Below are 24,606 nucleotides of genomic sequence, written 5' to 3'. Positions count from 1 at the left end.
AATATGACCAGCCTATACAGCGCGGGATACAGATCAGTGCAGAGGAAGTGGGCGGTCCAATTCAATTCATAACAGCTAATCTGAAACTCTAGACCTGTCCCGTCAGGCTGGACCGCGAAATTCAAGCTTAGCTGGGCAGGCTTGACTGTTTCCAGTGGTTTAACCACCAACAGGGATATCTTCTAGCAAAAGAGAACGTATATATTGAATCACTGATCATGTTTTGTGACAGAGGCAGAAAGAACCCAAGTCAAGGCCGTCCTCTTAGGAATCAATGGACATTGCCAAATGCTGCCAGACAATGTGGAATATGACAACTCTGATTCTCGGCAAAATCAATGTTTACTGCAATTTATGATTTATCTTCTCCCAGGAATTGAACCTCCCGGATGTTTTCAACTATATATACATGAATTTCTTCCCAGCCTTAGAATCATTTTGCCTATATAAAAGTGATTCATCTTGCGGAAGCAGGAAGAGCAAATAAGTCATGGAAAGTGAATTACATGAAGTGGTGAGCAACAAGCAGGTGATTCTGCGGGACCTTGTCGAGTCAGGCTCCCTGAAGGAATCACACATGCTCCTGATGACAGGAACTGCGAAATTAAAGGTCCCTGAAGGCTCGGGAAACGTTGTCCTGCTGAAGAATCTCTTCCTGTCCTGCAATCCCTCGATGGGCGTTCGAATGAGGAACATGAAAGTCGGCAATTCCGCTCTCTTCTTCAAACCCGGTTTGGTGAGCTCGTCTGCGTGCAGCCCTGTTCTTTGAGAGAAGTGTGTTGTTGTATATTTGCCTAGTTTTTTTGGGGAACGTAATGTGCAGAAATCTGTTGCAGCCAATATCGGGATATGGAGTGGCGAGAGTTTTGGATTCGGGAAGCCCGAACTTCAAGAAAGGAGATCTCGTCTGGGGATTGACAACATGGGAGGAGTACAGTCTGATAATTGCACCAGGAACCCTGTTCAAAATTGAACATGATGATATTCCTCTTTCCTACTATGCCGGTATACTCGGTATGATAGCTCTTCGTTCAGCTTCGAACAAGATTGCTTCATTCTTCGTCTTAGATTAGATCAAACTCGTTCTAGAGCCTAGGCAATATCTTCATTGACGTGGAGTCATATGTATTTTTCACAGGTATGCCGGGACTGACAGCTTATGTCGGATTCTTTGAGATATGCTCCCCTAAGAAAGGAGAGACAGTCTTCATTTCAGCTGCTTCTGGAGCAGTCGGTCAGCTGGTGGGTCAGTTTGCCAAGTTGCTTGGTTGCTACGTCGTTGGGACCGCAGGCACCAAAGAGAAGGTTAAAAACCCTGCTCGATTTCCGCATGATCTTCATGGACGCTCTTGAGATATGCTTTCATGAGCAACTTTTCACATGTCATTACCGCTTATATTGAAACAGGTCAATCTGCTGAAGAGTAAGTTCGGGTTCGATGAAGCTTTCATCTATAAAGATGAACCCGACCTCGATGCAGCCATCAAGAGGTTCGTCTCTTTTACTTTTTATACCCGCAGGGCAAAATCTTACATGCCCATTTACTCTCTTCTGCGCTTAGAGTTAGGTATTTAAATCCACTGGTTTCTTGTCTCGTCACTGTATGCTAGATGCTTCCCGGAAGGTATTGATATATACTTGGATAACGTCGGGGGAAGGATGCTTGATGCCGTGCTGCTTAACATGAAGATCCGGGGGAGGATAGCTGCTTGCGGGATGATCTCACAGTACAATCTCGACCAGCCCGAAGGTGTCCACAACTTGATGAAGATCATCCAAAAACGGATCCGAATAGAGGGCTTCCTAACTACCGATCACTTCCATCTCTACCCGAAGTTTCTCGAGCTGGTCCTACCTCAGATAAGAGAAGGAAATATTCATTACCTCGAAGACATCACCAATGGGCTGGAGAGTGGCCCAGGAGCTCTGGTCAGGCTCTTCTCGGGACGCAATATTGGGAAACAGGTGGTGGCAGTGGCTCATGAATAGGAAACGGCATTTTTCATTTCAAGCAATGGATTTCCAGAACAAACCCTCGTGATTGACTTAGAGGTGATAGAGTTTCATACAGCAGAAGAAAATGAAATAAGTTGCAGTACCGAGTGCAAGACTATACACAATGAAAGAAAAATCTCCAATTCCGATTTTCGGATCCTACAAAATTAAGAAATCATGCCACAGCGAGGCAATAATTTCATCTGCCAATCAAAACTCTCATGATCTTGCAGGAAGATCTTCAGATGAATCAGACTGGGAAAGAGTACCCACGGAGGTGCTTAGAATCCACCCCTGATTCACGTACCAATGCTACCCTCCCAGTTCGTGCCACCTGAAGGAATAAAAATTCACGTAGTTAATAAGTTGCATATCTGCTGCTGCTGCAACAAGTAGTTGGATCTTAACAGAACATCCTAACAACGATGACAGAGGGTGGTCCGTTCATATAAAATATGTTTCATATGTTTGCTAAAGAAGATCGAGATTCTAGCAATCCTGCATGATGTTATACCCTGTGCACATAATAGGAGCATACAGTAGAGAAAAAAGACCAACCTCACAAATGCCATAGGGTTCCAACAATCTCTGCAGTGCAACCATCTTATTCAAGTCTCCTGTTAGCTGTTAGAAGAATTAACAACTTTTATCAGCTTCCTCGAGCATACGAAATGACAGGTTAAGGAAGAAGACGAACTGAATCCATTCACTGATAGTTGAATCATTGTGATAGAGATGCAGTCGTGCAAAGAAAATTCAGTGTTTGAATAATCATTTGTAGAGACGCAGTCTTGCATAGGCCTAAAAATAGTGTCTTGTTACACGTATTTCTTCCCATTCAATCCTTGTGATGAACAATCTCCAAAGAGATGGAATTAACAGGGATTAGGAAGAGAATGACCTCAAGGGTTATTGTGTGGTCAGACACATCAATGGCCTTGGCTCTGAAGATGCTAGCAATGTCAAGCACATCTCGTCTAGCAGAAGCATTCACTGCGATCTTTATCAACATCAACTCACGCTCTGCAAATGGTATGTTTGTAATATCACAAACCTAGAATCATGGAATCTCAGTCAGCTAAGAGGGTGGAGGCAAGCTTATGAGTAGAGTCATATAAGGAACCAATAATCTTTCATCACAAAGGCAAATAACAAAGGAAAATTTGGCAAACTAGTACGACGATATAGCTAAGAACAATCAGAATCTCCAAGGACATGATAGAAATGTGGATAAAGGTTATTTATGTGGCAAAGGGTGCAAGGGCTATATTGGTGGAAAAAACTCGACCATGCTCACCTCGTGAAGATCCACCAGTTTATAAAGTTGCTGAACTAACTTGGCAATTGATTCATCTGTGCCGGGCACTACAGTTGTAATGCGAGAGCTCCCTTCAGTTTCTGCGTGCCCAACAGCCAAACTCTGACAAAGAATTCAATGGAGTTAGTGCACCTAATAGCAGTAATATGATGGAGAAAGGGTAAAAATTGGAATCAGAGACTGTTCGCTAGTACTTATCCGAAAAAAAAAAAAAGGATTGCTGACTAGAAAATATAGTACCTGGATATTATACCCCCTTCTAGCAAACACACCAGTCACGATGTTCAGAACTCCCGGCATATCATTCACAAGCATCGAGAGTGTATGGGATCTCAGTCCGCTTGTCTGAAAATTGGATGAACCAACATATTATTCTCATAAATATTTGCATGTCGCTAGCAGTTTTTAAGACAAATCTGCCCAATTTGTACCAAAATAATTTCTTTGAAGATGAACAATATATCTTCACCTAGAATATCTATATGATCTCATAGCACTATTTGAGACTTAAGGTAAACGGAACTTCAATACAAGAAGTCTGCTTCACCTAGCACGTCCCAAAACATTTGACAATTCTATTCAACAAATAAAGTTAAGACAATAACAATGTTTGCATTTTTATCTAAACCACTCTTCTGCCTTACCCAAAGATAGAAATAACTGAAGTAAGATTCTTGAGAGATCAGTTTGCATAGTTTTTGACAATATCAATAGAATTAGCTCACTAAAAGAACTGTAATATATATATATATATATATATATTATTTGAATTCAAAAAAAGAAATTAAAAAAAAATTACTATCTAATTAAGATATTAATTATTAATAAAAATCTAATTGATAAAGAGATCACAATTTACAAGTTAGCACATTGTGCCTATTCATGTCCTACCCATCCAAGCCCTAGCTGCTTGTAAAACATCATATGCTGTTGTGTTTATTTGCAATTATAATCCTTCCTCTACTCATAGGTCAGTTTAAATGCTAGAATTCACAATTCATCTCCTACTGAGCTAAAGTTGAAACTCTACTGCTTTTCTCCCATGCAAGCTCTTCCACACCAATACCCTCTTATGAACTTTAAAGAAACACCTCAAACACAATTCGCAACGTTAAAAACAGAGGCCATACACACTATATGGCACCTCAAGCACAAATCAGACAGGGTGACTTACATCTTCGTCATTGAGAACACCCCAATGTGCATCAAGGACTTGATTGACGGAAGAGCTTGCATATGGTTCCACAGGATAAACATCTCCCTTCATGAACAAATAAAATAGAGAATACATCACGGCAGAGAAGTGTCACATAGGATTCCAGTCGGTACGACTGTTGAATATAGAAGAGAGACAGAGACAGAGACAGAGAGAGAGAGAGAGAGAGATTGAATTTTACCCTTACTTTCCAAAACTGGCATCTACCAAAATATTAGAAAATTCAATAGACCTTACCACTAATGCGAGATTCAATATTACAGTTTCAAAAAGCTAAAACCTTGTGCAGCACAGCTTTGGTTGGACAACATAAAAAAACCAGATATCCTAGGCAGTCTTTTTCAAACAAAAAGGAAATGCATACCCCAACAAAATCACTTCCACTGTCAACAATTCTATCCCTAGCACCAGACACCATAGCATTGATCGGTGTAGGTCCTTCTAGATCCGGATATGAAGCTGCTGAAAATCGCCAGAACGGGGCAGATGCACCCATTTTCTCCCGTCTCAAGGCAATCTAAAACAAGTATAACCAGACAGTAAAAGGTTACAAACAAAAATATATATATATAAATATCAATGTCTCTGCAGAAAAAACTAATCACTAAAATCAAGAAGTACAAAATAAAGTAAATAAGTTCACAACCTTCCCAGTGCGGGCAATTTCCCTGATGCCGAATTTGCTTAAATTTCTCTGGACAGCAACCATCTTTCCTGGATCCCCAGTTACCTAGGGAAGTGAGCAAAAACCAGACTCATCAAGCATCAAGAAAGTCCCAAGAGTGGATTATAGCACGCATTAATGCTATATATCATCATTGACCTAAATGTGCTAGTGGATCTCAAAATGCAAGATGTCATAGAAGACCCAGACTAAACACATGAATTACATAAGCTCAGGCAATCGAGGAAATGCCAAAGTTCAATGGTTGGCAAAAGAACAATCAAATGAATGGTAATTCTCATTATATTACTGCAGACGAGGAACACGCCTATATCATTATTCCCTGCATAAAAGAATCAGCTCAATGAATAGAAAGAAACATAATTTCACCTTCAAGCTGATTCTACTTTTTCAGCAGCTAGAAGTGGACAGGAAAATTCTCTAAAAAAAGGCAGTCGCTGGTAAAAGTAATTTCCCCACAGATTAAATCCTTCACTCTTTTGTGCATTGCTTGGACTAGGAGCCCCTTGGGTCAATAATTGATGGTCCAGACTTCCAAGGCATTCTTTTTTTCAATTTAATCTATTCCAGAGATGAAACAATGAGGTGACAAAACTAGAATAAACATACTGCAAGTAGGACACCAATTCTTTGCAGTGATCACCTCGATGGTCAAGGAGTGTTCTGAAATATCCACGATTTTCGCTCTGAATATGCCCACCAGCCACATAATCTGAATATCATTAACAAAAATGAGAATAAACTATATTAAGTTCCACAAACTTTCATGGGAACTCTCAATTAAGTTCCACTAAAATTTATTAAATACCTCAGCTCTGTGTTTAGGTTCAGCATTTACTTTCACAAGCATCAACTCACGTTCTACCTGTGGCTCACTGGATAGATCTTCAACCTATACAGAGCATAAAATGTATCAGGCAGATACATTATATGTTAACAACAAAATTGCAGATACATTATATAGAGAATGAGGAAGCAAGTTCGGCACAGCAATGGCAAAAGAACGAATTTTGATCAAAATGAGGTTTCTGATAGAACCAAATGACGTACCTTCAGCACATTCACCAGCTTTTGCAGCTGCTCCGTGACCTGCTGCAACACTTTCTGAGTTCCAGAAACAACTATGGTGAAAAGCGCCTTATCCTTGTTCAGACCAACAGCAAGGGACTCAATGTTATATCCCCGTCTAGCGAACACCCCGGCGATCCGATTTATCATACCACTTTCATCCCCAACAAACACCGATATCGTGTGCCGCTTCACCCTGTTTTTTCAATACGAGATGACTAAACAGATTATGATCATAAGCCACCAAAGAATGCATATCGCATAAAACATCTATTGCAACCAAAACTTCATCAGTTCATGCAAGTTGACTTAAAAACATCAATTGCGGGAAACTCATATGAAGCAGCACCAGATTCTGTCGAACTGCTACGTAGCGTTTCCGACATATAATAGTCTCTTTTGCATGTACCCACCACGACAAATACTGCCAGAAAAATTCGACAGCTCACACATGAAAAAACATGAATTTTTCTCATGACGCCATATAATTAAACATCCGAGAGATTGACGAGCAGTTTCAACCAAATCCGCCGCGTAATCTCGCAACAAGCAAGTGAATGACCCGAGCATTCAGACAGAGCTCACGTACTTTGATCGGGAAGCGGAGGAAGCGGAGCGGTTGACGGAAAAGGAGTTGTCGGCGGCGATCGGATTGTCCAGACTTCCAGCGGAGGCCGTGAGTCTCTTGAGCTCAGGCCGGCTCCTCCTGACGGAAATGAGAGGCGATACCTTCGATGAGAACGGAGAAGAGACACCAAGAGTGGACTCTTGGCAAGTCTTTGCAACGCAGATCGAGTGCAGAGGCAAAGCCGCCATTGGAGAGGGAACGAAGGAAGGAACGAGCTGAGCAGAGGCAGAGCGCAGAGGGAGGGAAATGGGGAAACGGAGCTCAATACAGTTAACCAGTGACAGCAGCGGCCGTCCTCTTCGCAGCCTTTTGTCGGTTTTTGGGTTATTTTCAAGTTGCTCCCCCAAGTATTCTCTCTGTCTCATTTTGCCCCTCCTGTTTTTATGGATCGGGCCTGAATAGTATAATGCGGGACCCGGCCCGAAAATACAGTGTTTCACCTGCGAAACGCTGCGTTTAGCTGAGTAAGATCTCCCGTTCCTTCCTGTCCAGCCCACGGGACGAGACGCACCTCCTTGCTCTGAACGGCACCGTTCCGGAGGATCCATTGCTAGTGCTAGAACCCTAATTATCCAATCTTCGTTGTCGTCGTCTTCTTCTACAGAGTACGAACGTTGATCCAGTGGGGAAATGGCGCTGTGGAGATGTGGCAGAGCTTCAACGAGCTTGGTGAGCAAGCTCGTCAATGGAGCCTGCAGTAATCATCAGGCCTTTCGTAGTCTTTCCGCGGGTAATCCCTTCTTCTGTGCAGCTTTCAGTGGCTATCTCGGCTCCTTTTCGTTTGATTTCCATCCATCCGAGATTATCAAAGCCCTTGAGGACAACGCTTTCTTATCGATCTTCATGGAAAAGCTAATAGCTGTCCTTCGACAGTAGATTATCTGTGCTTCCTATAAAAGTTTAGCCCTTGAATATTGATCTGCTCTGCTTAGCTCTCAGTGGAATGCCGGGAGAGACTGGAACTTGATTTGGTGGTTCATTTTTTCTTTTAGTTCTTTATGTTATCGATTGAGTGTTCGAGTGGAAATGTGATAAGTAGACTAAGTAGAGTCTCCGAGTATACGGAAAGGAAGCTTGGAATGATCCCTTGGCTCAAATTCCACTGCCCAAGTGTCTCCTCGAGATACCAGGCAGCGCTACGGGCAGTCGATTTGGCTTCAAAAAATTGTCTTTTCTTCTTTGAGAATGTGATGAGCTATATGAGCCTCCAAGAATACATCGGATAGATCTATTCAAGGAAGAGGAAATTTTGACCGAACTTTTTGGTTGAACTTCACTGCCTGAGTGTCTCTCAAGGTACCGCGCGATGTTACCGTGAGCCATTTGGCTGTTTCGTGTATTTGTAGCCTCGGTGTTTTAGTAACTCTTGCAATATGGTGGTGCCCTTTGTTTTGATTCTTTTTGAATAAATACCATTTTGATCTTCTCAACTCATTAAATGTGCTAATGTCTGCTACTTAATTTTGCCGAGTCTAGGTCTGCTCGATAAGCTTTAATAGAACAGATAGGTTTTGGTGATATCTGCAACATTGGTTATATGAAAGTTGATCTAGTTCATTTAACTGGTGCAAACCGACCCGACGAGCCAAGTGTTATATTTCTTGAGTCGTTCACCACTCTCGCCTCCCTCGATATCTTTCCCTCATGTTATTTGACCTTTTGACGCTTAAAACTGGTGTGAAGCACTTACTTTGTTAACCTCTGTTGAGCACCCGCTGAGTTATGATTATACATGTTTGCATTTGGCAATGGAGCACTTAATTTCATGTTTCGAGCCTGTTCTTAGCATCAACAAGTCAATCCTTAAGTCTGGTGCCTTTGAAAATACAGCTGCAGCTGATGGGTATGCTGATGCTCATTCCTTGCGAGACACCATGATGGGACAGATGCTTCACCTCGACATAAATTCCCAAATTGGGAGCTGCATGCCTCTTGCTGCAATGCGGATCGGGACGATGATCCACAATATCGAGCTTAAGCCCAGTCAAGGTGGGAAGCTAGTTCGAGCTGCTGGTACTTCCGCTAAGATCCTGAAGGAACCCACCTCTAGATATGTCCTAGTGAGGCTGCCCTCTGGGCATGAGAAACAGATTGATACCAGGTGCCGCGCAACAGTCGGTCAGGTCTCGAACCCGAGCCATGGGGCCCGGAAGCTTAGAAAGGCAGGACAGAGCCGGTGGCTTGGTCGACGGCCGGTTGTTAGGGGTGTTGCTATGAATCCTCACGATCATCCTCACGGAGGAGGTGAGGGAAGGAGCAAAAGTAGCGGTAGCTATGGGCATTGTTCTCGCACCCCCTGGGGAAAGCCTAGCAAGTCCGGTTACAAGACTGGACCTCTTAAGCGTAGAAGATAGAACTTTTCTTTCCTGCACTTTTATCTCATATTTGGAGTTTGTTTTTGCCCCTCGGATTAGGCCAATGTTGTCTGCTAACACAAATTTTTAGATGTCTGTAATAATCTCGGCTCATTATTCTCGGGGTTTGAATAGTCAAGTACCAAGAGATCATCACTTGTCTTTTGAAATGCATCCATCTGATCAGACAATATGGTTACGATTGGTTTTAGGATACGTCTTGTTAGAATCACCCGGAATATGCTTTTTGACCTTAACAGGGTGCTCCTACCATGTCGTCGGAATCTGAGATTGAACCTCGGAACATGAACAGTCCGGAGTTCGATCCCGATGCATGAGCAGTGAGATATTACTGCTGCTCTTCTTGGTGTGTGTTTTACGCATATCTTGGAAACTAGCTAGTGAAGGCTGCTTGATGCCGACAAAGCAACAGTGCCCGATGTCCGGCAAGTAACAAAACAACCACAATGATATTCACGAGGGTCTTATCTGTCACTCTCAGCATTGGCTTGATCTTTTATTCCTTTGACTCGGTCGGGTTGGGTGGTGGGTCATTGTAATTTCGAATAACTCCGTGTTTGTCATCGATATCGTACGACTCTCGATCACAGTCTGATAACTATCGAGTCATGGAGCCCATGCAGCCCCCTTATCCTGATAGTTTGGCATACTATCGTTGAAAGGGATGCATCACTGCATGTGATCCGTAAGCTTGTGCTTTAAGCATCATCATCATCTTCCTGTTCATTCAAATTTAACTGTTGATGGGTCTCGATTTATCCGATCCGGTGATTATCATCCCGATTACCCTGGTTGATCCAGTCTAACTCCAGATCTACATAGGATTGCAACTGAAAATTATCCACTTGCTCACTGGATCAGAGACTGTGCCAAGAATTTGAGACCATACATTGTCTCTGACTCGAATAAATAAGAGAGATGAAAACGTAGTAATCGAAGACGAGACCCCACCCCACCCCACCCCACCCATTTAACACGAAAGCCTACCTGTCTTGCCTTCTAATATGGGCTGTTTGACCTCTTCGCGTTCACATCCTTATCATACTCCACCTCACCACACTCCGCCGACATCGATTCCTAGTAGATAAAATTACACGCGCATACATGTTACCTTCATGGCCGAGACGATTCGGTCGATCCCCCATCGTCGGATCGGGAAAAGCAGGCTTATGCTAAACAAAGGAGGCTCATCCAACGGGCGATAAACAAGACCAAAAAAAAACCGAACTGACCCGAGCATGAAGAGTTACTTTTTGTGTCAGCACTCCAATAATGCTACTACTACTTCTCGCAGTGGGAGCAGCAGCAGAAGATCACAAAATGCAGCCCCCAATCCGACAAAGTCTCTCACTTCTCTTCTTCTGACAGCGAAGCTCTGCCGCGTTGCTTCTCCGTCGTCGTCTTCTTCCTCCTTCTCTGCAACTCCCATCATTGAGCTCACCGGCCACTGCTTCTCTCTCCTCCTCTCTCTCTACAATTTACGACGCTCCCCAGCAACGTATATAAATAGCTTCACTTTGCCGCGGCTTTATCGCTAGACAATCAAGCAATCTTCACGTTCTTGTTCTTCTTCTTCTTCTTCTTCTCTCTCTCTCTCTCTGTGGCTGTCGGTCGGTCGGTCTCCTTCAATGCGTGACGTTTGGATCCCCGGATTCCCTCGTCGTCTTCTTCTTCTTTCTCTTCCTCATCGTTTTATCTAATGATTACTTTGCTTGGATCTCAATCCACAATGTTGACTTGACCTTGATTCCCATCCTCTCCCTCGTAATGCCACCCTCCTGCTCGACGTCGGGAGCTCCCTCCAAGCTCTCGATCCCCGTCGAGCCCCACCCGGCTTCTGTAATCCTTGCCCTCAACAATTGATTGCTCTCCGGTTGTCTTCCAGGTCGAGCCGCATGCTTGTAATCAGTTCATGATCACCGAATCTCTGCGTTTTGCCCCCTTTGAAGCTAAGCAGAAGTTCCCGAGATTGATTCAACTTTAGCTCCTCCATTGCTGAATTTAAGCTCATCCAGGTTGCGCCTTTCGACCTCTGAACTAGACCCCTCGAAATGGACTTGGTTGCACAGTTGAGACGAGGGATATCGCGCCAATTCTCGACCGGCTCGATAAAGCGGAGCCTCAGCCGGCAATTCACGAGACAGTCCTCCCTCGATCCTCGGCGCCACAATTTGAGGTTCAGTTTCGGGAGGCAGTCCTCCCTCGATCCCATAAGGAGGAGTCCGCAGAACGATAGGTTCTCGGTCCCTGAGAACTTGGACTCGACGATGCAGCTGCTGTTTCTGGCGTGTAGAGGTGATGTGAAGGGAGTTGAGGACTTGCTGAATGAAGGGGTCGACGTGAACAGCATCGATTTGGACGGGAGGACAGCTTTGCATATCGCGGCATGTGAGGGGCATGTGGAGGTTGTGGAGTTGCTGTTGAGTAGGAAGGCCAATATCGATGCTCGTGACCGTTGGGGGAGTACGGTAATCCTGTTTTTCCTCTTACTGTGTTACGTCCATATTGGCTACTTTGTTGCCCAGTTGTAGGTTTATTTCGTACTTAGTATAATCTGGTCGAGCTCAAAATTTGCTTAGTCGAAATGTCCCTAGTATTACGCTTTGTCCGTCTTTGTGGTTTAATGCGAAGACGAGAGGACTTTTAGGACATGGGTAGAGCTCCATCTTCTATACTAGCATCAATTAAGCATATTGGGAATGGTATTTCTCGGGTGCAACTTCCGATGGAGCATCATTAAGTTCGACGTTTATTTTTTTGCCATTGTGCCGTGGAACGGAGAACCAAAGAATCCATTACGGTTAGCTAAAGCAGTGTAAGGCCATAGAGCTGCTATACTTGGATTTCGACAATGTTATGTCGATTGTTATTCAGTTATGAAGATACATGAGAAACTAGGCAGAAAAAAGTGCAAGTTCTAGTTCGCTTGTTGCCCGTGGTTTCCAATGAATATGAGTATAACGTTGTCTTATGATGAGGAATTGTTTATTCATGCAGGCAGTGGCTGATGCAAAGTTCTATGGGCATGAAGAGGTGTACAATATTCTGAAATCACGAGGAGCAATATTACCTGTATGGTGCAATTTTCTCCTTCCCCTGCATTTACTTTTGGTCCATTACCAAAACTGGTCTAATTTCTTTCCCATTCGTGTAGAAAATGAGGAAGACGCCGATGGCTGTCACAAATCCTCGAGAAGTTCCAGATTATGAGCTAAATCCTTTGGAGCTTCAGGTTCGGAGGGCAGACGGTATTTCAAAGGCATGTCACCTCTCCTTATCTATCAGCATCAGTAATATTTTTTTTAAGCACTCTCATTGATTCCTTATTAATTGTTCTCTGCTTAAACGTAAGCATTCCTGAGGAGGCATATTGTTGCAAACCATTGTTGAATCACGTGTGACTATCTTTTTAACAACTTTCTCTCTCACAGCTATCGGTCTTTTGGCCTAGCTTAATTCTTCGTCAGCTTTCTTTATATTCGATTCGTTCCAAACCAGATTATATTCAGCTCTGGATGCAATTTTTCTTCGTTAAGCTTTGACTCAACTGATTGAATCATATGATTATACTATAATTTTCTTTTGAGAAACATCTTTCCTCCCATCTCTGTTTCTCAGAATCTTCATCCTTTGTATTCCTGACAGGGAACCTATCAAGTGGCTAAATGGAATGGCACAAAGGTTTCTGTTAAGATACTCGATAAGGAAAGTTGTTCACAACCTGATACCATGTAGGTCTTCTTTCATTTTCCGAGCATTTATGAGAAATAACTCCGTGCCGTTTTTTTTGTTTATATCGCAAACTTCTTTGTTGAAATTCCATTTTATTTTTCAAATGGAGTTATATAATAGAGTGTAAAGACACGAATATCCTTTGTGTATCTCCAGATAACTTGGCTTCTGCTTCTTCTCTTTTCACATTATTTTGTCTTCCCCAAGTTTTGGTACAAGGAGATGTTTACATCTTCTCACTAAATTATGTACATGTGACTTATCCAAATTTAGAAATATATATATATATACATACATATATGTGTTTGTTTTTTCCTCCTCCTTGAAGTATAGTGTCAAATGGTTTTTGGGTGCCTCCATGGTGTATTGTCAATATAATGCATGTATTCCAGTTTAATAATCCGAGACAGTTTTCAAGCACCTCTTTTGTAAGCGCCTTAGCTCGTGACAATGTCGACATGTATTTCTTTTCCTTTTTTGTCCTCTTTTTATTTTCAAGGCTGAAGAGCCTCCCTGTCATAAAATTCACTTTATTTATCAGATAAAACCCTATCGATTGTGGCATACTGATGATATGTTATCACAGAAATGCCTTCAAGCACGAGCTAGAGTTGCTGGAAAAGGCGCGGCATCCTAATGTAGTCCAGTTTGTCGGAGCAGTTACCCAGAACATCCCTATGATGATTGTTTTAGAGTATCCTTCAAAAGTAAGCTTCATTTACCTCTTTTTTATTCGTTTACTGGTCATGCCCTTTGGACCTGGTTTTTAATCCTTTCTCATTGTCCATTTGTTCTGTTGTTTTGTGGAGAGGTTATTGTGATAATAAAGAGAGGAATCAGTATATAATTATAGAAAGATGCAAACGAAATTCAATAAGAGGGGAAAAAAAAGGTCCATGCAGTCGGATAGGCTGCAAATTGTGCAAAGGACAGGCCACAATAGTTAATGTAATGGAGCTAGACAATTGGAAAAGAACAGATAATGTGACAGAGACAACACTGATGCATTGCATTTAATTAGGCCCTACCATTGATTAGTGAAAAAGATTCAGGTGGCTGCTTACCTGAAATAAAGATATGTTCAGCTGATAGAATTTTTCCTTTTTGGTACATATCTTCATGTCACTTCAGTTTTACATTCCATGTTTATGGCATTTCAGGGTGATCTTGAAAGCTATCTTCGAGTTAAAGGGCGTCTTGCCCCAGCTAAAGTTCTCAGATTTGCTCTTGATATTGCAAGGTAAATACGACCTCTTTCATCGATTTTCTGCTCTGGTATAAGCTTTCTCAGAGCTTGGCTCAACTAAATACAATATCTAAGTTGGTTTCATTTGAACAGGGGCATGAATTATCTTCACGAAACCAAACCCAATCCAATCATCCATTGTGACTTAAAGCCAAAGTAAGATGACTAAATGCAAGAGTTGCACCTCTGCTTTTTATGATTGAGGTTGATCTTACTAGATGTGCGTTGCTTTAATATCTGAAATTTTGGTAAGGTGCCAGAAATATTTTGGTGGATAGTGGTGGTATCCTTAAGGTAGCTGGATTTGGATTAGCGAGATTGTCAAGACTCTCGCCAGACAAAGCAAAACTGGGATGTCCAGAGGCTCGAGCTGAATTACTCAGTTAGTTATCGCTTAACCATATTCTGTCAATGCCATCTTAGATTCTAGGAAATCAACTAAAATATTTGATGCAGCTCTAGTGATCTAAATTAATGATGTCAAATTTTCGAAAATATAGGTCCATACACAGCACCCGAGGTCTATAAGGATGAAATATTTGAGAGAAGTGTTGATGCGTTCTCTTTCGGTCTCATACTTTACGGGGTAACGGTTGTTTCTTAAAACCACGTCTCATTCTTCGGGGTTTGAAAATTCTTCCATTTCTGACATGCAAGGGATTTATCCTTATGGAATTCTGCAGATGATGGAAGGAGTGCAGCCATTCCATCCCAAGCCACCACAAGAGGCAGCAAGAATCATGTGCTTAGATGGGTTACGACCTCCTTTTAAGATCAAACCGAAACATTACCCTCCAGATTTAAGAGAGTACGAAACTCGTTATCATGTACAGCAATTAAGCTGTTGCATCAGTCCATAATTCATCACTATCAAGCATATTTCACGGCCTTCTTGATATCAAGGGTGTTTGATCTTCATTACGCAGTTCTTTCGTGTCACTTTTCATTCCGATATTGATCATTTACATGCACGAACATGTCTCGGAAATTGGGGTACTGTGTAGGTTGATCGAGGAATGTTGGGACCCACAACCGGTTGTAAGGCCTACTTTTTCTGAGATTATCGTGAGGCTGAACAGGATCCTTACAAGCTGTTCAAAGCAGGCTTGGTGGAAAGACACGTTCAAGCTTCCCTGGTAGGTCCAACTCAACCATTATTCGTTTTTCTCGCGGTGAAGAGGCATAGCGCTTCTTATGAAACAATAGAACTATACCTACATATGACATTTCAGGTTCGTACGATTTATTTACCGAGCAAAAAAATCTTAAAATTGTGTTTTTCCAAATTTACCTGTAGGAAATAAGTCGGAGGCGCTTGATGCAGCTATAGGAACAGAAACTTGGATATGCTGGTAGAAATCGGTGGAAAACAGAACCGTTCAGCGACTCCATTTACAGGCACTGCTGCTCCGTTTATACTTCAGAAGTGAATAACAGTAAATGGCTCCAAACTCCGAACTGTTAATGCTCATTCGAGTGTAGATTAATGGGCTGGAACGGCTCTTGTTCGGGTTAGTTTAATGTGTGTAGTGTCTGGTGTAGATGTTTGCGCGTACGGAGACTTTTATTTCGGTATCTTTTTGTAATTTATAACATTAAACCAAAAAATAAAAATGAAGTCGTGTTTCGCCTCTAGGCGGTGGGTCCTCTCTTTGTCCACCCTCCAATTGCTCGGATATCAGCGAAAGACCGCTCTTCAAGACTCCAACTACCATTTGATTCGAATACTCGGGGTAACTTGTTCGAAAAGTAATGCCTGTGCTGTCCTTCCCCCTCCTAATTTCATTGTTTAACGTATAGATTGAACTGAGTTGCTGTGTATCCAGATGTAAGGATTGGCATGATACTGTTTTGGCATATCGGAGGATCGAAAATAGTCTCGAGAGATATCAAGAGAACGAAAATGACATCGTAATTTTGAGTAGATAGAAAAGAAAATGTAAATGCCAATTTAGTCTTTTCCTCTTCAGCAAGAAATGGCAGCCCTGAAATTGTTCACATTCACGCTATTTTCACGGAGATCTGCAACTTGTCCAAGAAGCAAGGAGAAAATAAATAAATAAATAAATAAAGCAATAAATACTCGAGGAGAGCTCGACCGCAATGCGCACCCGAGCTTAGCTATACCAGGCTAAACTCGAGCACTGTCTATGGCCGTGATTGCTATCATTTCGTGAATTGGTAATCACTTTCAGTCGATCCAATAATCCGAAGTTCCCTTCAAGTCGATCTAAGAACAATCGGGAAGATCAGACAGGGCCCATCATACATTGAGCACGTTCCACATATTGGGCTGTCTCCGGTCCGTCCTAGGAGGCCGGATCCTGTGCAACAGGGCCCAAGCTGTGCACACTCTTTTTCCTTTTTCCTTTATTTAATTTCTATTTTACGAGTTCATTAATAAAATATAAAAAATGGGGATTGGGGGATCCACTGTCAGTTCCGTGCACCTGAGCCGCACTGTAGCACTGCTCGTCTAGTCCCTCCCTTAAACCTCCATCCCGCATTTCCCGGCTCCGTTCAGACCCGAACACTCTGTCTCGTCTTCTCTCTTGCTTCCTTCGAGCTCGCGGTTGCTTCGGTGACTGTCAGTCATAATCCATCCTGCTGATTGCGTAAGTTTGCTCGAAGCACGCACTGCCATTACCGATGAGCTGCTCGGATTGTTCTCCTCGTGTGTTTGATTGGCTTGATTCCGTCAGTCGGCTGGTTTCAGTTTTATTCGTCATTTCGTCGAAGGCTTCGGCTTCATTTGACCATCACGAATTTGGATTTCGATTGAGCTTTCTGGAATTCGTATTTTGTTTGACAAGTTTCGAGCTCTGAGTCGATTTCGTGTGGCATGATGACAGCGAGAGAGCTCCGTTCCTCTCTTCGGCGGTTGATTTGATAAGTTTTAGCTCATGATTCTCAATCTGTGAATGTTCAGCTCGCAAGTTATCGTCTTAGCTCATGATGTGATAGGGACCGGTTCTTTCTCTTTCAATCTTTTCGGGGCAGTTTATTTTCATTCTATTAGCAATTTCAAACTTGATAAAATGGTATATACAGAAATTAGGATAGAGTACGTATAGATTTATGAATCCACGTACATATTGCGGTGCTCTTTTTTCTTTTTTCTTTTTTTGGTTTTCAGAGCTCCGAGCTGTGGTGACGATGAAGCCTGTCCAGTGCTTCTTTTCTCTTCGGCCACCATTTCGGTTGACTAGTATTTTTTGAATCGTTGCAGATTAATCTCGGGCAGTCCTTTGGGGAATTCTGAATGTCAATCACTTCATAGTGTTTCAGTGCTCTTTATCACAATGGCTTCCAGGGCAATTTTAAGGAGGAGGAGTCTCATTTCTAATCATCTAAATACTTCTCCTCGCTCAATTCAATCTGTTCAAAGCCTTTTACGAGGACAGGCCTGCAGAGATTTGGATTCCGAGCATTGCAGCTCCAATGTGGAGACTCTATCAGCAGATCCTAGTTGCAGTACTAATGTGGTTGCTACCTTAGCAGCAAAAGACATATTGGTCAGCTTTCCCAGATATGGGCATTTTTTGCAAAGTTGGGGAATCCCCCTGTCTGAGACTGGAATTAATGTTAACATGTCTTCTCCATGGAAGAGGTGGATGTTGCATCCAATTCGCAATGCTTCCACAGCTGCAGCTAAGCAGCAGGAACTGGGTAGCGATGATGAAGAAAACGAAGAAGCAATTGCCAAAAAGAGAAAAGAAGCATCTCCAGAAGATTGTGATCAAGCTGTTGCTGGTTTGAGTTCTGCGAGAGCAAAGGCAAAGGCCAAACAGCTACCAAGTTCACAAAGAATGGTGAGTTCCGTTCTTCATAGAGTGTGGACCACACTTTTGGGAATTGGTCCTGCTTTAAGAGCTGTGGCCTCCATGAGCAGGTAGGCTCTTTCTCGTGAATATCTAAATTCTGTTTCAAATGTTTTTCTTTGTGAGGATGCTGCGTGTTTTTTCTATGCTATTGATCGTCATCATGTGCAGGGAGGACTGGTCTAAGAAGCTAGCTCATTGGAAAGCAGAATTTTTGTCGACGATGCAACACTATTGGATGGGCACCAAGTTGTTGTGGGCTGATGTGAGGATTAGCTCGAGATTGCTTTTGAAACTTGCAGATGGGAAGAGTCTATCCAGAAGAGAAAGACAGCAGCTTACTCGAACGACAGCTGATATTTTTAGGCTTGTGCCCTTTGCGGTGTTTATAATTGTTCCGTTCATGGAATTTCTGCTGCCTGTATTTCTGAAATTGTTCCCCGATATGTTGCCTTCAACTTTTCAAGACAAGATGAAAGAACAGGTGAGTTTCTTTTTTCCTTTTCTGCTAGGTTTTAATTTCTTAAATCCTTGTTCATTACCCATGTGACGCTGTACATATCAATGCCTTTGTACTGCTTTTTCATGTAAATGTGAAAAACTACCACTTTTGTTTGGGATGTTCTTTTTCCGCTACTGTTTCTGTTAATTTCATCTCAATTTTCCAATTTGCAGGAGGCATTGAAACGGAGGCTAAATGCTAGAATTGAATATGCAAAGTTTTTGCAAGATACTGTCAGGGAAATGGCTAGAGAGATTCAAAACTCGCGAAGTGGTGAAATCAAGAAGACAGCAGAAGATCTTGATGAATTTTTGAACAAGGTAAAGACATACCATATCCTAAGCTCAGCAGGTTGTGGTCTGTGGATATTATATTAATAACAGCATTAATTTATTCATGCTCAGGTCAGAAGAGGTGCACGTGTGTCAAATGAAGAAATTTTGGGTTTTGCAAAGTTGTTCAATGATGAACTTACGCTCGATAACATTAGCAGGTTCTTCTTTTCACATGTTTCCCTTTTTTTTGGTCATATATCAATCCCTGCCTGTGTTGATATCTTGTCTCCTGCAGATCTAGGCTAGTCAGTATGTGTAAATATATGGGAATCAGCCCATTTGGAACAGATGCATATTTGCGCTACATGCTGCGTAGAAGGCTTCAAAGGTGACATCTCTACTACTCAAGTGCATACCATTACTTTGATCAGGTTCTTCTTGACTTCTTGGGGGCACTTTGTGTTGGTTTCAGCATTAGTTTGATCAGGCTTAGCAAGCAATTTAGAATTATGTTGGATACTTCATGATGAATCATTGAGCCTTCTGACTTATATGAGGCTTATACCATTAGGTGATTAATTTTCTGGTTTTCAATCAGGATTAAAGAAGATGATAGATTAATACAAGCAGAGGGTGTGGAATCGCTATCAGAAGATGAACTTCGCGAAGATTGCAGAGAACGAGGTATGCTTGGACTACTTTCGGTCGAAGAAATGCGCCAACAGGTACACCTGAAATTTTCACCTTCGCCAGTGAAAGAGGTCAATTTGTGGAGAATATGTAGACTTATTATTTTTATCTGAGCAAAGAGAAATTATGCTTATAGTTGCATCTTTTTTGGTGGGAAAGCTAGATGCTATAATATATCACTTGTTATAGAGTAATTAATTGCATGGAGTTTATAATTTTGTGCTGGTTGATCTCTTAAAATTCTTCTTGTCTTCAGCTGTAGTATGCATCAATTTAAGTGCATGTGGAAATAAAAGGAAAAATAAAAAGGGAAATACATATATTTGTCAGAAAAATTGCCATGCAAATGCGAACCTCAATAGCTGTCTTATAGCCTGTAGTTTCCTTGTCCCTTCTTTTAGCTCCTTGCTGGTCGAGAATTGTTCTCTTTCAGAATGGAGAATCTGCTGTCTCTTATTAACTTCAGTGCTGTCTCTTTTATCTTGTCATATATTTTTAATTCAAAATTTTCATTTTGGTTGATGACAAAAATCTTCTCTCATCTATAGCAATTTGATTTTCTTGTTTAATGATAACTCTAATCTTCTTCCTGCAGCTTCGTGATTGGTTGGATCTGTCTCTTAATCACTCTGTACCATCTTCTCTTTTGATCCTTTCCAGGTAATAATGCAACTGTTAATCTTGTGTGCCCGTTCAAGCAGAATGAGTTAATAAAAGAATGCTAATTATTGCCCTGATCTTTTAAATGCAGGGCCTTCACTGTGTCTGGAAAGCTGAAACCAGAGGAAGTTGTTGGAGCCACGCTCTCTTCACTTCCTGATGAGGTTGTGGACACTGTTGGTATCACCTCTTTGCCATCTGAAGATTCTGTCTCTCATAGAAGGAGAAGATTGGAGTACCTGGCGATGCAGGAAGAACTTATCAAGGTTTTCTTTCCTATGTCCTCTTGTGACTATTTCGTCAAAAAGCTCTTGCTAGTTGTCGCTGTGATGGTGGTTTTAGAACTGATTTGTGGGCCCGTGGCACTGTATAGAGATATCATTAGCTTGTTTTTCATTACAATCATTATGTTATATGAATTGAAAAGGCAGATTCAGCATACTAAAGGAATTTTGGTTTAGTTGGTCTGCATGATAAAACTGGCCTTGTATCTGATCAGTTTCTAGCTTGAGTAGCTGGCCGGAAAAATTGAAGCGAAGCTGCTTGTCTGTGATCTTTTTTATTTATTTTACACTGAAATTGCAGGAGGAGGAAGAGAAACAGGAAGAAGAGAGGGCTAGGCTGAAGGAATCTCAAATTAGTCAAGAAGACATTGCCCTGAAAGAGACGGTCTTTTCAACTGCAAGGGAAGCACAAGAACAAGCTAGAGCAAGAACAATGGAAAAGCGTGAGGATCTCTGTCAGTTGAGCCGTGCACTGGCCGTCTTAGCATCAGCATCTGTAAGGATAAAAAAAGTTCTTATAATTTAATCTAGGTCCCATTTTACTTTTTAGATATATCCTTTCAAAATTTCATTTCCTTAGTTCTTGAAATTTTCGGGCTAATTCTTGCAGTCAGTAAGTCGAGAGCGCGAAGAGTTCTTGCAGCTTGTCAGCAAAGAGGTATATGTGAGCAATGAAGTTGTAGCACATTTAATTGGCTCTTGTTTTTTTTAACCTTGATGATGAGAACCTGCTTTCTTACTATATGTGTTTCTTAATAATGTCAATTCCTGATAACGAAACATGGATTGGATCTTTTGTTGCATCTTGAAGGATCCCAATCTTCCTAGACCCTGGAATAAGAACCTATACCATTTGCCATAAGGAATCGCATATTATGTAGATAAGGGAAATTTATTACTCCAAGTTTTGTGCATTTTTTGAAATTCTGATACAAAATCTTGCCTATATATGTCTTCAATGTTCCAGATAGAACTTTACAACAGTATAGTGGACAAAGAAGGCACAGATAGTCAGAGACAGGCAATCAAGGCATACATAGCTGCACGAGGAGAAAGTGATAAGCCTGCTGAGGTCTCTGAACAGGATGCTGTTTCTTCTGCCCTCATAGATAAGGTAAATTTGTTAACAGCTCCCACCTCTTCCATTTGTTTTCTAGAAGCCTCTGAGATAGATGACTGCACATTTTGAAGGATATCGACTGTTTTGCATGATTGCATCCTTTATCATCTTCAGGTTGATGCTATGCTTCAAAACCTAGAAAAGGAAATTGACAATGTTGATGCCGTGATTGGTGACCGTTGGCGGCTACTGGATAGGTTGGTTATACTTGGGCTTGATGGTGCCTTCCTCATCTATTAAGTTACAATAATTTTTAAGATTCATATGATCAATATGATGTGACAATTAAATAGATGTAAGAGCTGTCATCATATGAATGCAGGGACTACGACGGGAAAGTGACCCCCGAAGAGGTAGCAGCTGCCGCTTTGTATTTGAAGAATACACTTGGCAAGGATGGCATTCAAGAACTGGTTAGCAGTCTTTCAAAAGACAGAGGTAACCAAGCCAGATCCGTCTTTTTGTCAACATGGCTTAGGTTGATACTCCATGCGGCTACTGCACAGAAGATGTTCATGTTTAGTTCTTCTGGTTTCATGTACTAATACCTTGTGGCTTACCCTTGATGTGGAGTACATTCGCCCACTTTATGCTATCTGCAGCCTTCGTGAAATTCAGCATGCTATCTTTGCAGTATACTATTATTGAACCTTTGAGATAAAGCCAGTTCAAAATTTTCCTTAGACTGGATCAAATTACAAGCAGTAAGCTTGTCATTGTCAAGAGGAACATTTTGAATTGGGCCTAGAATAGCATTTTCACATTATGCCCGGCGACATTGGTTGCTATCCGGAAGTTGCAAAATTTGATCATGGATTGGAAGTAGAAATCGATTGAATGAAGCTTTCTATATATCATCCCAAGTAAAACATGATCGTCTTTTATATTGTGACAGATGGGAAGATTTTGGTCAAAGAAATTGTCAGATTGGGCAGTCAGACTGATGATGCCGATGAAGCCGATGAATGCAGGGGTTAATGGTAATACAGTTCGAACTTATCTTAAGCGGTTGCATCTCGTCCATTGGATCTAGAGTAGGATTTTCAATTGTTGAGCATTACTTCTAGTAGGAAAATAGCATCATTCCGGTTCATAATCGTAGCTGATAGTACGTAATTCTTCCCCTTCCTCCCGTCTTCCCCTTGGTGTTGCTTTTGCTATGATGCCCTGGGAGAGAGAGAAGCTGTAGTCATCATGTACAAAAAATAACGTGCTTCGTTCTAGAGACTAGAGGAGGATGTGCTTTTTGTTTCCGTATAGAAAAAGAAAAATCGAGACATGAGATGATACGGGAAAATTTGTTTTGTATGTAATAGCAAATTGATGACGGAGAGCGAGCTCATGCGCCATCTCTCATGCAGTCGGTTTTATTGTTTCTTGAATATACTTTCTCGTGTTTGGTGGCGCACATCGAACGTCGTTTTCATGTCCGCCCAACCTAGTGTTAGTTTCCGATTTGCTAGTGGATGATTTGAGCTGATCGCCTTTTTAATAAGTAGCTAGAGAATGGACGGTGGCATTATTACCTTTGCGGAGGAGGAAGGTTAGATTAAATAATATTTGGGAAAATGAAAATAATATATGCATATAGTCGGTGGGGGCCCAGTCGGTGGGGGCGGGCCTGCTGATGTGGGCCCAATGACCGCCTAGCTGGGCTTGAGAATTCACGTCGTAGGACAATCCCCACTTTCCGACCGCACAGACCCGTCCGGCGTCGTGTAGCGGCCGCCCCCTCTGCTTTTATCATCTTGGCCACGTGGCCGTCATTCATTGAATGTCAGATCCATTGTCGGACCAATATGATATGATATGATATGACAAAGTTGGGACCCGCAGAGGACTGCCACTCAACAGCCGCCAGTCCGCTACGGCTGATTGGTTGGTTCATTTATCTCGGGATAAATTCAGAAATGTGGTGATGATAATGAACTTCATAAATGCTTTGCGAGTGACACATACATCTCGTGGTGTACGTCCCTTTCTTTCTTTGTGATGTCAATGCACAAAACAATTGGTCCTGAAATTTTTACTCTTTTCTTTTTATGGATTTAGAGATGTCGATTGACATAGAGCGGAGTTATTAATAAAGAAATAAAGAGGTACGAAAGTTTTATAGGTGCATGTCAAATTTAAAATTTCCTATAGCTTTATGTCGAGAGGCTATGTCATTGCAAAATCACAATTCCGTAGGATTTATAACATAGAGGAGAATATGGAGAGTTGCTCCTTTTTTTTTTTTTGGCCTTTTTAATATGAAAGAAGGCTCCTCTTTTTACCTAACTCTGTCTTTTTGTTTTTGTTTAGGCAAGCTTTGTACATGTGATAAAAAATGAGTTTTATTAATTAAAGGAAAAATATTCTAAAAATTCAAATAATTTACTTAAATTCTCCAATCTACTAACTTTTAGAATTTTTCCCTAAAAAATCAAAGCGTTTCCTTCTGTTTCTCCCATTAATCAACTCATTAGTTTTGGCATTAACGGCGCTAACGTGGCCGTATCTACCTATGTGGCAGAAGGCAACACACATGGTGGCAATGATTGGTCCTTTTAACTCGAAAAGTCAAATAATTTGATATTTTTCTCAATCTATCAAAATATTAAAAACTCAGAAAAATAATATATTTTTCGTATATTCCCCAATCTATAAAAATGTGGATTATAAGTTTGAATTACAGAGTCATATACATGTATGCTGGTTTGAATATTGAAAAATATCGCCAAATTCAACATCAACATTTTTTCTCAATTTTATCTCAGCCTACGAAAATGACACGAGGCACACCAACGTTTAGGGTCACATCTCAAATCTATCACACCGTCAATATTCCATCTATTTTGGATGGAAAATCTGAAATAGCATGTAATGGTGCTGACATGGTTGTGTGTGAGCCACTCCTATGTTGACAGACAAGAAGAGTTCATTGGGCCAACTTCGTGCTACTTGTTTTCATCGCTCGGGCTACTATATTGCGAGTTCTTGGATGTTACA

At 41.6% G+C, this 24,606-nt stretch overlaps 5 protein-coding genes across 9 annotated transcripts; 4 read left to right on the top strand and 1 right to left on the bottom strand.

The window, feature by feature from the left end:
• The first annotated feature begins 47 nt into the window (after positions 1-47).
• Positions 48-2,125, top strand: LOC116204453 (2-alkenal reductase (NADP(+)-dependent)-like). The gene is made up of 5 exons (XM_031536543.1): positions 48-736; positions 837-1,014; positions 1,139-1,305; positions 1,408-1,490; positions 1,611-2,125. The coding sequence occupies exons 1-5, from the start codon at positions 491-493 to the stop codon at positions 1,987-1,989; spliced, it is 1,053 nt and encodes a 350-aa protein (XP_031392403.1). The 5' UTR covers positions 48-490; the 3' UTR covers positions 1,990-2,125.
• Positions 2,019-7,486, bottom strand: LOC116204452 (acetolactate synthase small subunit 2, chloroplastic-like). Its single transcript, XM_031536542.1, has 12 exons — positions 6,872-7,486; positions 6,265-6,478; positions 6,023-6,106; positions 5,858-5,926; positions 5,176-5,259; positions 4,894-5,046; positions 4,488-4,574; positions 3,554-3,658; positions 3,293-3,415; positions 2,897-3,049; positions 2,554-2,619; positions 2,019-2,329 (listed from the first exon to the last, which is right to left on the bottom strand). The coding sequence occupies exons 1-12, from the start codon at positions 7,456-7,458 to the stop codon at positions 2,246-2,248; spliced, it is 1,809 nt and encodes a 602-aa protein (XP_031392402.1). The 5' UTR covers positions 7,459-7,486; the 3' UTR covers positions 2,019-2,245.
• A 1-nt stretch (position 7,487) lies between these two features.
• On the top strand, positions 7,488-9,438 carry LOC116204454 (60S ribosomal protein L2, mitochondrial). The gene is made up of 2 exons (XM_031536544.1): positions 7,488-7,640; positions 8,741-9,438. Exons 1-2 carry the CDS (start codon positions 7,541-7,543, stop codon positions 9,262-9,264), a joined length of 624 nt encoding a protein of 207 aa, XP_031392404.1. The 5' UTR covers positions 7,488-7,540; the 3' UTR covers positions 9,265-9,438.
• Positions 9,439-10,703: 1,265 nt separating this feature from the next.
• Positions 10,704-15,898, top strand: LOC116202555 (integrin-linked protein kinase 1-like). Of its 3 annotated transcripts, XM_031534142.1 has the most exons (12): positions 10,716-11,753; positions 12,283-12,357; positions 12,440-12,544; positions 12,931-13,016; positions 13,604-13,724; positions 14,178-14,257; positions 14,357-14,419; positions 14,524-14,645; positions 14,764-14,849; positions 14,947-15,071; positions 15,268-15,399; positions 15,561-15,898. In XM_031534142.1, exons 1-12 carry the CDS (start codon positions 11,337-11,339, stop codon positions 15,565-15,567), a joined length of 1,419 nt encoding a protein of 472 aa, XP_031390002.1. In that variant the 5' UTR covers positions 10,716-11,336; the 3' UTR covers positions 15,568-15,898. The 3 variants fall into 3 exon arrangements, 2 of the variants coding, with proteins under 2 accessions (XP_031390003.1, XP_031390002.1); XM_031534143.1 differs by lacking the exon at positions 15,561-15,898 and having other exon boundaries at positions 10,705-11,753; positions 15,268-15,404; XR_004156093.1 differs by lacking the exon at positions 15,561-15,898 and having other exon boundaries at positions 10,704-11,753; positions 14,517-14,645; positions 14,947-15,400.
• An 804-nt stretch (positions 15,899-16,702) lies between these two features.
• On the top strand, positions 16,703-23,023 carry LOC116202553 (mitochondrial proton/calcium exchanger protein-like). 3 transcript variants are annotated; one of them, XM_031534141.1, is made up of 15 exons: positions 16,703-16,878; positions 17,493-17,778; positions 17,872-18,155; positions 18,256-18,568; positions 18,760-18,906; positions 18,991-19,079; positions 19,157-19,249; positions 19,460-19,586; positions 20,147-20,211; positions 20,303-20,477; positions 20,797-20,991; positions 21,106-21,153; positions 21,463-21,609; positions 21,730-21,812; positions 21,938-22,298. In XM_031534141.1, the coding sequence occupies exons 2-15, from the start codon at positions 17,566-17,568 to the stop codon at positions 22,158-22,160; spliced, it is 2,202 nt and encodes a 733-aa protein (XP_031390001.1). In that variant the 5' UTR covers positions 16,703-16,878; positions 17,493-17,565; the 3' UTR covers positions 22,161-22,298. The 3 variants fall into 3 exon arrangements, with proteins under 3 accessions (XP_031390001.1, XP_031389999.1, XP_031390000.1); XM_031534140.1 differs by adding an exon at positions 22,511-23,023 and having other exon boundaries at positions 16,705-16,878; positions 17,493-18,155; positions 21,938-22,053; XM_031534139.1 differs by having other exon boundaries at positions 17,493-18,155.
• The last annotated feature ends 1,583 nt before the right edge of the window (positions 23,024-24,606 follow it).

The sequence above is a fragment of the Punica granatum genome, chromosome 4, assembly GCF_007655135.1.
Source record: "Punica granatum isolate Tunisia-2019 chromosome 4, ASM765513v2, whole genome shotgun sequence".
NCBI lineage: Eukaryota > Viridiplantae > Streptophyta > Magnoliopsida > Myrtales > Lythraceae > Punica > Punica granatum.
The sequence above is the reverse complement of the archived record's forward strand: the minus strand, read 5'-3'. Positions and strand labels throughout refer to the sequence as shown.